Source organism: Pristiophorus japonicus, chromosome 3, assembly GCF_044704955.1.
Source record: "Pristiophorus japonicus isolate sPriJap1 chromosome 3, sPriJap1.hap1, whole genome shotgun sequence".
In the NCBI taxonomy this organism is placed as follows: domain Eukaryota; kingdom Metazoa; phylum Chordata; class Chondrichthyes; family Pristiophoridae; genus Pristiophorus; species Pristiophorus japonicus.
In genome coordinates, this window is record NC_091979.1 from 277504739 (window position 1) to 277518310 (window position 13572).

General features: G+C 42.5%; 1 protein-coding gene across 2 annotated transcripts in view; it reads left to right on the forward strand.

Moving 5' to 3' along the window:
• dock1 (dedicator of cytokinesis 1) overlaps positions 1 to 13572 on the forward strand; it is an 816280-nt gene that overhangs the window by 152073 nt on the left and 650635 nt on the right. For both annotated transcript variants that reach the window (XM_070876753.1, XM_070876754.1), the window contains exons 9-11: positions 1065 to 1146; positions 2620 to 2755; positions 11364 to 11436. In XM_070876753.1, coding sequence (XP_070732854.1) covers positions 1065 to 1146; positions 2620 to 2755; positions 11364 to 11436 — 291 coding nt within the window. The remainder of the gene's footprint in view (positions 1 to 1064; positions 1147 to 2619; positions 2756 to 11363; positions 11437 to 13572) is intronic.

The window sequence follows — 13572 nt, forward strand, 5'->3', positions numbered from 1 at the left end:
ACTGGCATTCATTTCTAGAGAGATAGAATTGAAAAGCAGAGAACTTATATTAAACTTGAATGGAACCTTAGACCACACTTGGAGTACTGTGAACAGTTTGGGTCCATATTATAATAAGGATATAAAGGCACGTGTGAGAGTGCAAAAAAGATTTACTAGAATGATACCAGAACTGAGAGGTTATACCTATGAGAAAAGATTGAACAGGCTGGAGCTCTTTTCTTGAGAAAAGACAAAACTGAGGTAAGACCTAATGGAGGTCTTTAAGATTATGAAAGTATTTGATAGAGTAGACATAGATAAGATATTTTCACTTGTGGGCAGGACCAAAACTAGGAGCAATAAATATAAGATAGTCACTAATAAATCCAATAAGGAATTCAGGAGAAACTTTTTTTTTACCCAGAGAGTGGTTAGAATGTGGAACTCACTATCACAAGAAGTAGTTGAGATGACCAGTATAGATACATTTCAGGGGAAGCTAGATAAACACATGAGGGAAAAAGGAATAGAAGGATATGTTGATGAGATTAGATGAAGGAGGATCACGTGGAGCATAAACAACGGCATGGACCTGTTGGGCCGAATGGCCTGTTATTGTGCCGTAAATACTATGTGATACTATGTACTACACACACAATTCCCAAATACTTAATTACTAATTTGTTTACCTTTGGAGAAACCTACAATTAATTCATGATTCTTCTCATCCATAGTACTTGTCACTGTTTTGCTTCCTACCTTCAGTCTCTAAAGTGAATTGTATTCTGGATGTGGCAATGAAGAGTGCATTTAAAATGTGTAGTTTTGTTACAAGTTCACATATCTACTCTCTAATAGCATTCATGAATTTGAGAAAGTATCTTTTGCATAAAGCTTAGCATGCCACAGTTCATTTTTACCACTGTTAGCTTAACTTCATAATGATTCCTTCTGCTAAAATCTACATAAAAATACATATTTTCATTTGCTGTCTAATCTACTAATGGATAGAAGGAGCAGTGAGGACTGCTAGTGAGTGTGTTGGAAGTAACAACATTTACAAACTAGTTTTGTTTTTACAGTGAAAACTACCTAGTTCGATGGGCGAGCTCAGGCCTTCCAAAAGACATAGACCGGCTAAACAACCTAAGAGCTGTATTTATAGTAAGCTATTTTCACCTTTTAATTTTTTCCAAGTAATTGTTAGTACAATGACCTGGTTTTTACTTTGAATTGCACATCACAGAATTGCAGGGATTAATGATGGAGCTTATCCCTTGCGATTGATTAAAAAATGAAAATTAGATTGAATTTGAACTGGCTTCCTTGTGTTTGAATTTGGTGTTCTTTTTGGGTTGGATTTAGGTTCGAAGTCTTGAAATGCCACAATCAGTTTTTTTTTAAAAGAAAAGTTATCTATGCAAGTATTGACATCTAAGATGGAGAAGTGGAAGAAAAGCCAGTATAATATGACGAGAGTAATGAATTAAAATTAGATGGAAAGCTTTAAGACAAAACAATGATGATTTTTAAAATGTCATACTTTCTAACTAATTGAAAATATGCAAGTAGTCAGCCATTCAGATTAGATATACTACATTCAATAATAAGCTCCAAGAGACTGTCATGGTACAGAGGGCACTGCACCTCAGGAGATGCATACATTTATGTGGTCAGAATCTAGAAAGAGAGAGATGCAGTCAAAAGCAGTGTAGTTCAGCTGCACTATAGTTCAATAATGAGGTAATTCGTAAGACAGTATTTCCATTCCTTATTTACACATATATTCAGTTCAGAGATTGTAAGAAGCAGAGATAATTTTACACATCAGATTTATCAGTTATTGTAGAAAAACAAAGACTTCAGGTTAGGGCCCTTTCCCATTTTCCTTTGCAGCAGATACATCAAGTCTCAGTGTATTTCTATACTAGTAGTTCCAGACCGTGGCTTATGAGTCTGCAACAGGCAGTCTTGGAGGTGTTGTTACACTGGAAAACTGCTCGATGTTGAACAGACAAAAAGGCATCTTTCATCAAATTATTCATTTTCCAGTAGCATTTTTGCAATCAAATGGCAGTGATAGTGCTGAAAACTGCAAGTTGCCCACTTAGGCTTGGCTCAGAAATATGTTTTTGTGAGGACAAGTAATTTCATCCTGACGTAGTTGTTACTCCATATTAATTCTGCACAGATGATGATCAGATGATCTTTACTGTCTGACATGAAAAATTAAGGGCACTTAAAAACTTTCTATTTCTAGCGTAGGGTTTGCTTACCAAACAAAATTTACGTACTCGTTCTCACCATGACCTCTCGAGGTAAAGGTAGAGCTTTAATCCCCTGGTAAGGTACATAATTGCTCAGCTGAAAACAACGTCAAGTGATTTTTCAGACCATCTGTAGAAATAATTAAAGGTCAACGTTAATGTTGCATTTAAATTAGAATATTAATTCAGGCTTTTTTTTTTAAAGCTATCTTGAGTATACTAGTTTGTCTCAATTAAAAAATAATGCTGGGAATAGATAGGTCAGTCAGCATCTGTAAAGAGAAAAGAGAGGTTATGACATTTTGAGTGTGTGCACTTCTTCAGAACTGGAATATTTTATTTGGGATATATCCATGTTTTTCTTTGGCAGGACCTTGGCAGCAAAGATCTTAAAAGAGAAAAAATTAGCTTTGTGTGCCAAATTGTCAGAGTGGGTCGAATGGAGCTGAAGGACAATCATACCAAGAAATTCACCACAGGGCTGAGAAGACCTTTTGGAGTTGCAGGTAAAGGTTGAGCTATAAAATACATATCCGAACATATAGAATTATTTGAAAAACTTGGATTACCAAGTACTATATATGCTCTTTCTTTTTCCTCCCTTAGGCATGTTTCAAATTTTCAACTAGATTAATAAACATTACAGCTGGTAGGAGTATATGTAGAATTCAAATCTTTCAAGGTTTTTATGGATGATGAATGTCACTTGCCAATTAGCCACAGGCAATGCAGTGTTTAGCCTTAAGTTGACAAAGGAAATAATCAGCTCACTCAATTAAGCTAATTGGATAGATGAATAGAGGAAAACAGGCTAAAGGAATATGGGAACGGAGTGGGTAAATGTGATTAGGGCTATTTGCTTGCTTGGACTGATTGGGCCAAATGGCATATTTCCGTGTTATAACATCTATGGCCTAGAAATTTGAGTAGGCCGAAAACCTGCCATGCCATTGTGGGCTGAAGTTAATGGTTGCCCACAAAAGAGCTCAGGTAGCACCTGTATTATAGCTGCCTGTTGATTTACATTAGCACAGCACAAAACCTACAATGTAATGTGCTGTTTCGGCTGGTAGTCTCCACGACCTGGCCCCAGTGCCAAAAGAAGCTTCATGACCTTAGATCAGTGGTCGAGATCAATGAATGCATATTCAAAAGCCATCTCCTACCAACTTCACCACTAGTCTCACACACTGCTCATTGCATGATTTCCGCCCACCCCCCCCCCAGCTATCACCCATCTAGCAACATCTGCAGCAAACACGAGGCATACCTCATAGCATGCCTCATTGCACTGCGTGATATCGGTAGGGTAGGCAAAGTCACACACAAGTCAGTCACCATTGGAATGCACAAGGATATTTAGTTAATTTCTTGATGTCATATTGAATGGCTAGAGGTATAAAGTTGGTTTGGAAAGTTTGTTTTGTGGTGGCTTTTATTTCAGCATGTGGCCAAGAGGGAGTTATGATGGTCAGTAACAGAGGGAAGGCAAGTTGTGGGACAAATGTTAAAAGGGGAATTAGTGTTGTGGTCACTGGTACTGCAGATGGATAATTCCATCCTGGATATCCCGGCCAGAAAGGGGCTGTCTGGGTTGCATTCTTCCTTTTGCTTCTTCCCCTCTGAGTGGATGCTGGAAATCTGAAATAAAAGCCGAAAATGCTGGACACACTCAACAGCTCAGGCAGCATCTTGACCTGAGACATTAACTCTATTTCTCTCCCTACCTGACCCGCTGAGTATTTCCAGCATTTTCTGACTTTTGAGAGGCCTTCCTTTACCCTCTGAATCCTTGCAAGTGTCCAGCAGCACTCACTGCACACTTAAAAAAAACTTTTAACATCTATTGCACCAAGCCACTACTTGAATAAAATATTATTTAAAAAGTCCAAAAGCTTAAATCCAAACTTAACTGAAAGATGTGTGTGTGTCCCTTTAAGAAATGCTGACCGCTTCTCTGCAGGGCTGCTTCAAGCACACTTTTCTCTGAGTGCTTAGGACCCAGAATAACGATGAGCAAAAATGTCCAAGTTCGCAGTCACGGCGTCTAAGTCAGGTGTTGCACGCCGATTGACGTCACGATCTGCTAATTTACATTTCATAGACCAATGCTGTCCCGTGCCGGAAGCGAGGCGGCCACCAATTTTTCCAGAAAACCATCACTAATGGTTGACGACTGGAAAAAACGGTAAAAGAAAAGGATTCCTCAAGAAAGCTCGGCCCAACTTGCAACTTAAATGATGTAACAAATCGTGTGCTCTCCCTTCAATAATACCAAAACATATGTTTAGTTTGTAAATACATTTTTTAAACTTGATGAAGGATTTATAAGATTTCTTCAGTTATCTTTATATCTGTGACCACAGCTTTTCCATTTTAATAAGGTTTCAAGATTTTCACAAGAAATCCAAGTGATTTGTAGTTTTCAGCAGGGACCTGTCAATGTGCCTCGCAGCAATTATAATTACTCAATAAAGTGGAATATGACATTAAATGTATTCATCTGGGCACATGAAAAACTGTTTACTGCCCATTTAGGAGAACATTTGACCTATATTTATTCAAAAGAACTTAGTGACATTGCACCTTACAAATTGCAACTGTTTACTGTTTTTAAAGTTTTACATGGTTTCTGTATGACATCATGGCCAGAATTTTCCCATTGCTGAGCGTGTGGATTTGGGGGTGGGTCACGGACATGCTCGGGAGAGGGGACAACCTCATTGAAGTACTTAACTGCTCGTTTACAGACCCCTAACTGCCTTTTTAACCTCAGGTTTCAGCTTTAACTTGTAATACACGGGATTCAGGCACTTCTGGAACCTCGTCTGTGAAGTGGAGGCGGATGCTCAGTGGCCATTGTGCGAGTCCATTAAGTGACAGCTGGAAAAAAAACACACACTCTCACACATTACACCTTGCCTAAGGGAATCATCATCATAGGCAGTCCCTCGAAATGAGGATGACTTGCTTCCACACCAAAAAAAAGGATGAGTTCACAGGTGTTTCGAATGAAGAACCTGAACTACATCCTGAAGGGTGGAAGATGCCTGTTCGTGGATTTTTTTTTTTAAGTGTGGTGGCCGTTGCACACCAGCCACCACACGGGCTTGACAGAGCCAGGTCTTGGTCCAGTGGCAAGGATTACCCAAGACAACTGGAGACCTGCTCTGCTGCACGGACCTAGTGTGCACACATATCGCAGTGTGGGCTGGCCCGTGCTGCCCCTGGGTCCCTGGCCCTGAACTCACACCTCCCCTGCGCCCTGATCACATCCCTCCACAGTCTCTCGCCGTTCCTGCTGCAACTGCCCACGCTCCAATCACCGACTTGGACCTTGCTGACATCACTCTTTGCTGCCGTCGCCCTTCTGCACCAGCTCGCACTGGACCCTGTAGTGGCATGCCTCATGCTGCTCCCTGGGCCGCATGCCACTCCTGTTATGGCCCCGACCTGCTGCTGATGGTTTCTCGCAGGTCGGGGCCTCCACGCTGCACTCTGGGCCACATGCTGCTCCTTCTGCAGGTACAGCAAGTAATCAGGAAGGCAAATGGAATGCTGGCCTTTATTGCAAGGGGGATAGAGTATAAAAGTAGAAAAGTCCTGCTACAACTGTACAGGGCGTTGGTAAGACCACACCTGGAGAACTGCGTACAGTTTTGGTCTGGATTTGTCTCCATTCCTGTGCTGAGGGGATTGCTACACCAGATGGGAGGGACAACATTTGGGGACACAGATTCTCCACCAAATCCCATTCTCCTGTAGTGATACCCGCCCTCCTGTATGTCTCGGAGACGTGGACCATAAACAGTAGACACCTCAAATCGCTGGAGGAATACCACCAACCATGTCTCCGCAAGATCCTGCAAATCCGCTTGGGAGGATAAATGCGCCAACGTCCGTGTTCTCGATCAGGCCAACATTCCCAGCGTCGAAGCACTGACCACACTCGACCAGCTCCGTTGAGGGGGCCACATTGTTCGCATGCCCGACACAAGACTCCCAAAGCAAGCGCTCTACTTGGAACTCCTACACGGCAGGCAAGTCCCAGGTGGGCAGAGGAAATGTTTCAAGGATACTCTCAAAGCCTCCTTGATAAAGTGCGGCATCCCCAACGACACCTGGGAGTCCCTGGCCAAAGACCGCCCTAAATGGAGGAAGTGAATCCGGGAGAGCGCTAAGCATCTCGAGTCTCGTCGCCGAGAGCATGCAGAAAACAAGCGCAGGCAGTGGAAGAACCAGACTCCCCACCTACCCTTTCCTCCAACGACTGTCTGTCCCACCTGTGACAGGCTGTAATTCACTTATTGGACTGTACAGTCACCTGAGAACTCACTTTTAGAGTGGAAGCAAGTCTTTCCTGATTTCGAGGGACTGCCTATGACGATGATGTTCGCAATGAGTTGGAAGATATGCTGGTTGCTTTACTTCTGTACTCAATTTTTTTTTAATCAGTTTTTGTAAAGCACACATACATAACAACAATGTATGCCAGGCTGGAGCTAATGTGGGTTGTTCATGTGGTATTAGCACTGAAGGGAATGGTTGCAGAGTTGGCAGTACTTTGCAGTTGCTGAGATTTTGCAGCATGGGGCAGTCCTGGAGTTTAACAATGCTGGGGTTTTATAGCAGTTAATGACCCTGCTCACCAGCAGTGTGATTTAGGGTTTGTAACACTGGGGGAAGGGATCTGGGAACTAGCAGTAAGTGGGGAGGGTCATGGGGTTTGCAGCATTGAGGAAGTGGCCCTGGAGTTTGCCCTGGAATCTGAACTTTAACAGAACTAGGAATTGGAATGTGGGCTTTAGATTCAAAGCTGTGCAAAGCATTCTTATGAATAAAACAGAGAAAATGTCTCAGTAGTTGAAAAGAGGGGAATTTAATAGATTTTTAAAATGAGCTTAATTAGGTTAGAGATGCAAGATAAAATATATAGTAAACAAAACCTTTTGCCACTGCCAATTACAATATTCAAACAGGGCTTATATTGGACCTAGATAAGTAAATTTAATGCTACAGTTTTTGTCTTGCTCCAAATTTGAGGGCTATCATAAGAAGTCTTGGTAATCATCAAAAGGCATCAAACAGAAAAAACTTATCAGCTGCCGGACAAGTCTGCAAACTACTCTGACTGACCTGAATTATGGTGCCTATATCAGAAATCGGTTCACCTTCTCCAGGTAGCCAAAGTGTAGTAACTTAACATCTCAACTTATAAACAAAATTTATCTAAAGACTCTTGAGCTTCTAGGTGAAAACTGTATCACATGAGAAAATTACTATTTTCCTACCTTCAAAGGATAGCTGGTTCTTCAACCATACTGCAGTTTTTTTGTCTGTTGATGCCCAAGCTAATTTAAGATTCAAGATAGGGCGAGTTAGAAGAGTCTCTCTACCTCCCTGGAAGATGTTTGGTCCAAAAAAACTAGAAGTGTAAAGTCTGCAGGGTGTGTATGTTTGAATTTTTTAATCTCTTGTCTCCCGCCAAATTCATTTTGTACCCTTTTTGTCCTCTTGCTATGTATTCAGTTTGAGTCAAATAGCCTGCTTACATCGTCCATACTTCAGTATTTAACACTGGATTCACACATTATTTTGATGTCATGACAAAGCAGTTTTGAACACGAATGATGTGTAAATGGTAATGACTGATAAAATCAATCTGCAGATCGTGTTAACACAGTCTTCTGCAGTTTGAGTTCCAAAGCAGAATAGTGCAGGGTAAGAATTTGGAAGCATAGGAGGAAAAAAAAAATCGAAATTAATTGAAAAATCCATACCAAGGCGGTTGTCCTTCCTGGGGATAATAAAGATCTTCTCAATTTCCTAAATTTATGATACTGTGCTCTGTGCATATGTTGTGATATCATGCTGACATAACAATAACGTACATTTATATAGCGCATTTAACATAGCAAACCGTCCCAAGGTGCTTAAGAGTGATATCAATAAAAAAATGTTTTGATACCGAGCCACAGAAGGATATACATATATGTATATGGACTGATGACTAAAAGCTCGGTCAAAGAGTTTTAAGGAGGAGAGAGAGGTGGATAGGTTTAGGGAGGGATTGCAGAGCTTACGGCCAAGGCAGCAGAAAGCATGGCTGCCAATGGTGGAGTGATTAAAATCGGGGATGCACAAGAGGCCAGAATTGGAGAAGCGCAGAGATCTCAAAGGCTTGTAGGGCTGGAGGAGGTTACAGAGATAGGGAGGGATGAGACCATGGGAGGTTTTGAGACGTCGTTGAACCAGGAGCCAGTGTAGGTCAGCAAGCACAGGGGTGATGGATGAATGAGACTTTGGAGCAAGTTAAGATATGGGCAGCAGAGTTTTGGATGTTCAAGTTTATGTAGTTTATGGTTATCATTAATATAATGCAGTAATATTAACTGTCTTCAAGGTTATTCAAACCGAGAGAGCAGGTTAAGTCTTGGAGATGCTGGAATGAATTGGCTCTCCAAACCTTATACGAGTTTGGGAGTGATATGCCCTGCGTTTGTTTGCTGGAATGTGAATATGATAAAGTCCCAAATCATGCATCGATGTGAAGGCACACTCGCAGAACTCCACTAAAAACTGAGTTCTACATTTATATCGTCTTATTTTTTGAGTCCTTATATCAACAACAACAAAAACTTGTATTTATATAGCGCCTTTAACACAGTAAAACTCCCAAGGCGCTTCAGAGGAATATTATACGACACAAAATTTGACACCGAGCCACATAAGGAGAAATTAGGGCAGATGACTAAAAAAAGTTGGTCAAAGATGTAGGTTTTAAGGAACATCTTAAAGGAGGAAAGAGATGTTTAGGGTGGGAATGCCATAGCTTAGGCCTGAGGCAACAGAAGGCACGGCCACCGATGGTTGAGCGATTATAATCAGTGATACTCAGGAGAGCGGAATTAGAGGTGCACAGATATCTCGGAGGTGGTGGTTGTGGGCTGCAGCTGAGGTGACCTCAAGTTTACGTAGGGTAGAACGTGGGAATCCAGCCAGGAGTAAGTTGGAATAGTCAAGTCCAGAGGGTAACAAAAGCATGGATAAGGGTTTGAGCAGCGACTGAGCTGAGGCAAGGGCAGAGACAAGCGTTGTTACGGAGGTGGAAGTAGGTGGCCATAGTTATGCGTGGATATGTGGTTGGAAGCTCATTTCAGGATCAAATATGACACCAAGGTTGTGAACAGTGTCGTTCAGTCTCAGACAGATACTAGGGAGAGGGATAGAGTCAGTGGCTAGGGAACGGAGTTTGTGATGGGGACCCAAAACAATGGCTTTGATCTTCCCAGTATTTAATTGGAGAAAGTTTTTGTTCATCCAGAATTGGATGTCGTACAAGAAGTCTAACAATTTAGAGACCGTGGTGGGGTCAAGAAAAGTCGTGGTGAGGTAGAGCTGGGTATCGTCGGCATACATGTGGAAACTGATATGTTTTCGGATGATGTCATCAGAGGGCTGCTTGTAGATGAGAAATAGGAGGGGGCCAAGGATAGATCCTTGGGGACACTAGGGGTAACTGAGCGGGAGCGGGAAGAGAAGCCATTGCAGGTGATTCTCTGGCTACGATTAGATTGATAAGAATGGAATCAGGCAAGGCCAGTCCCACCCAGCTGGACGACAGTGGAGAGGCTTTGGAGGAGGATGGAGTGGTCAACCGTATCAATGGCTGCAGACAGGTCGAGAAGGATGAGGAGAGATAGTTTACTTTTGTCACAGTTACAAAACATGTCATTTGTGACTTTGTTGAGAGTCGTTTCGGTACTGTGGCAGAGGCGGAAATCTAATTAGAGGGATTCAAACATGGAGTTCCGGGAAAGATCGGCATGGATTCACTCTTATTGTTCTCTGAATACTTTTCAAAGCATAATTGTTAAGGTGCCTAAAACTAAGCAGTGCGCCAAAAGTGACCTCACCATTGATCTACTTGTGATTTCCGCCCTCCTATATGCTTCAGAGACATGGACTATATACAGCAGGCACTTCAAAGCACTGGAGAAGTACCACCAACGCTGCCTCCGCAAGATCCTGCAAATCCATTGGCAGGATAGGCACACTAACATCAGTATTCTCGCGTATGCCAACATCCCCAGCATCGAAGCATTGACCATGCTCGATCAGCTCTGTTGGACGGGCCACATCGTCCGCTTGGACGGGCCACATCATCCACATGCCCGATATGAGACTCCCAAAACAAGCGCTCTACTCCGAGCTTCGACACAGCAAGCGAGTCCCAGGTGGGCAGAGGAAACGCTTCAAGGACACCCTCAAAGCCTCCTTGGAAAAATGTAACATCCCCACCAATACCTGGGAATCCCTGGCCCAAGACCGCTCAAAGTGGAGGAAAAGCATCTGGGAAGGCGCCGAACACCTCAAGTCTCTTTGCCGGGAGCAAGCTGAAGCTAAGTGGAAGGAGCGCACGGCAACCTAAGCACCCCACCTACTTGTCCCTTCAACCACTGTCTGCCCCACCTTTGACAGTGACTGTAGGTCCCGCATTGGACTCATCAGTCACCTGAGAACTCATTTTTAATGTGGAAGCAAGTCATCCTCGACTCCGAGGGACTGCCTAAGAGAGAGAGAGACATGTGATTATAATCCAGCCTTCATTGAAAAGGATTTGTCTTCCCCATTGTGAGCTTCTACATCATGGATTGGCTAATCATTTTCAACTTCGGCGATTATTTCATCCAGCTTGGCTGTTAAGGACCAAGTCTGCTTGGTCTGTGTTAATCTGCTGTGTTCTTTGCTGAAGTTGGGGTAGGGAGAATAAAGGAATGAAGACGAGATGTGCCATTATTTTCCCCTTTGCAGGAGGACTAGGATAGCATGATGCAGTTTAAAAATATAGACATATACCTGTATAAGGATCTCGAGCAGAATCCAATGCTATTTTAGAGTTCTCTTTTCTGACCTGCTGGAGACATCAAGAGACATCCAAAAAGTGGTTGTCTAAAAGGAGTAAATTTGTGTAAATAGTGTGCTGAAACTCGGGTTGGTTGAACTGTCAGCTTGTGTATCACCAGTTCCATGCAACATTTCTCATACTTTTCTAATAATTGAAGGAGAACTTTTTTTTGTATGAAGACGGACACACTTTTCTTATTATTTCAGTTATGGATGTCACTGACATAATTACAGGGAAAGTGGATGACGAGGAGAAACAGCACTTCATCCCATTCCAACCGTAAGTAGTCTTAAGTTTTGGTAGCTCACAATCTTCAGTCAGAATGTTTGCTGACAGCAGAAGTTACCTTAAATATTTATTCTGTTCGCATAACCTTATCAAGAGTTACGATCTTTCTCCAGTTTGTATTTTATGTGCATTTTGTATATATATTCAACAATCTTGTATTTTTGAGGATATTTGCAGGCTTTTGCATTACAATACATCAGCGATTATGGTGATTATTCTTTGTACTAGGCAAAATTATTGAAATTATTTCTTATTAGTTCTCAGAAACTAAAATGATGTAGCTAATCTATTTTATGCTGTAGTTTGTTAAATCAAAATGGCCTATTTTTAGTTCAACAGAACCTCGATTATCCATAATAGGGAGGGAGGACTTTCCCTGGTGGATAGCTGAGCACACTCGAGCTTTGGTTGGCATATATGGTACAGTAATATCCTATGCATGGGAATGAAGATCAGTACAAATAACAAACCAAACGCTACACTGTTGTCTGCAAGAAAAGAAAATGAAATATAATCAAGAGATTTTGCAATGATACAATGAGGGAGAATTTTAACCTTAAAAAAAAACAGGTGGGTTTGGAGCGTAGGGTTAGTTAAATTGTTAAAAATCTGATCCCGCCTTCGATTTTAACGGAGACAGGATGGGGCGGTCGACCAACCCGTTTCCAGGGGTTGGAATCCCAATTTAAATATACTGAAGCAGGAAGCCTTTTTTTTTAAACCTGCATTCTGTTTTTAACTGCATGTCGACGGGTTTCTCACAATTTGTGAAACCTGGCTGTTACAGCAAGATGGGAACTGCTGGATCCAGGAGGTAAGTGCCTTTGTACCTACCACCTGGATCCAGGGTGCCTGCCTAATCCACCCGCCATGCGATCTGAGATCACTGCACCCCCCACCCACCTGCCACGAGGCCTCTGATCCACCCCCCTCCGCCCAGCGATGTTGCTGAGGACAGACATCATCTGGCCCCGATTCTCTCCCTCTTTTCTCCAGCCCCCAGCCTGCTCCAATTAACAACCCGACACAACCCCTGATCCTCTTACCACCACCCCCCCCCCCGCCCCCGATCGTCTGCCTGACCCCTGGTCTTCTCTTTTTCCCCCCCCCCCCCCCCTCCGGATTCATTTAACAGCCTGGCCCCCACGTGAATCCTCCCTTCTCTGTGCAGCCGAAGGCATACCCACCCGCAGCTAGCCAGCCTCTCAGTTTTTCTGGCTGCAGGTAGGAAATCGAGGCCTCGCATGCAAATCAGGCCCAGCCACCCAGGTTTCCCGACCATCTTGGAGCCCCACTGAACTCAACCCACATTCCTCCACAAATTCCGGACGATGTTTGGAGCAAAAAATTCTGGCAGGTACTGACAAATTAAGTGTTTAGAATTTGATGTTTTTTGAAAAAACGTTTTTTCTTTTTTGGGATAGAAAACAGAAAGTTATGGTGAATGGCTGTTTTTCGGACTGGAGGGAGGTACACTTTTCCTAAGGTTCAATTCTCCAACCACTGCTGTTTTTGATACATTCATAACTTGGTACTATGCACAATTTAAAAATTTCCAGATTACACAGAATTTGGAAGTGTCGAAAACAGTGTGGAAGATAGCAATAGACTTCAAGAAGACATAGACAGGTTGATGGAATGGGCAGACACGTGGCAGATGAAATTCAACGCAGAAAAAGTGTGAGGTGATACATTTTGGTAGGAAGAATGAGGAGAGACCATACATACTAATAGGTACAATTTTAAAGGGAGTGCAAGAACAGAGACCTGGGGGTGCTTGTGCACAAATCTTTTAAGGTGGCAGGACCGGTTAACAAAGCAGTTAATAAAGCATAAGGGATCCTGAGCTTTATTCATGGAATCATAGACTACAAAAGCCATGAAGTTATGCTGAACCTATAGAAACCACTAGTTTGGCCCCATCTGGAGTATTGTGTCCAATTCTGGGCACCACACCTTAAGAAGGATGTGAAGGATTTGGAAAAGGTGTAGAAGAGATTTACTTGAAGAGTTCCAAGGATGATGGATTACAGTTGCGTCGATAGACTTGAGAAGCTGGGGTTGTTCTCCTTGGAACAGGCAAGGTTAAGAGGAGATTTGACAGAAGTGTTTAAAATCATGAAGGAT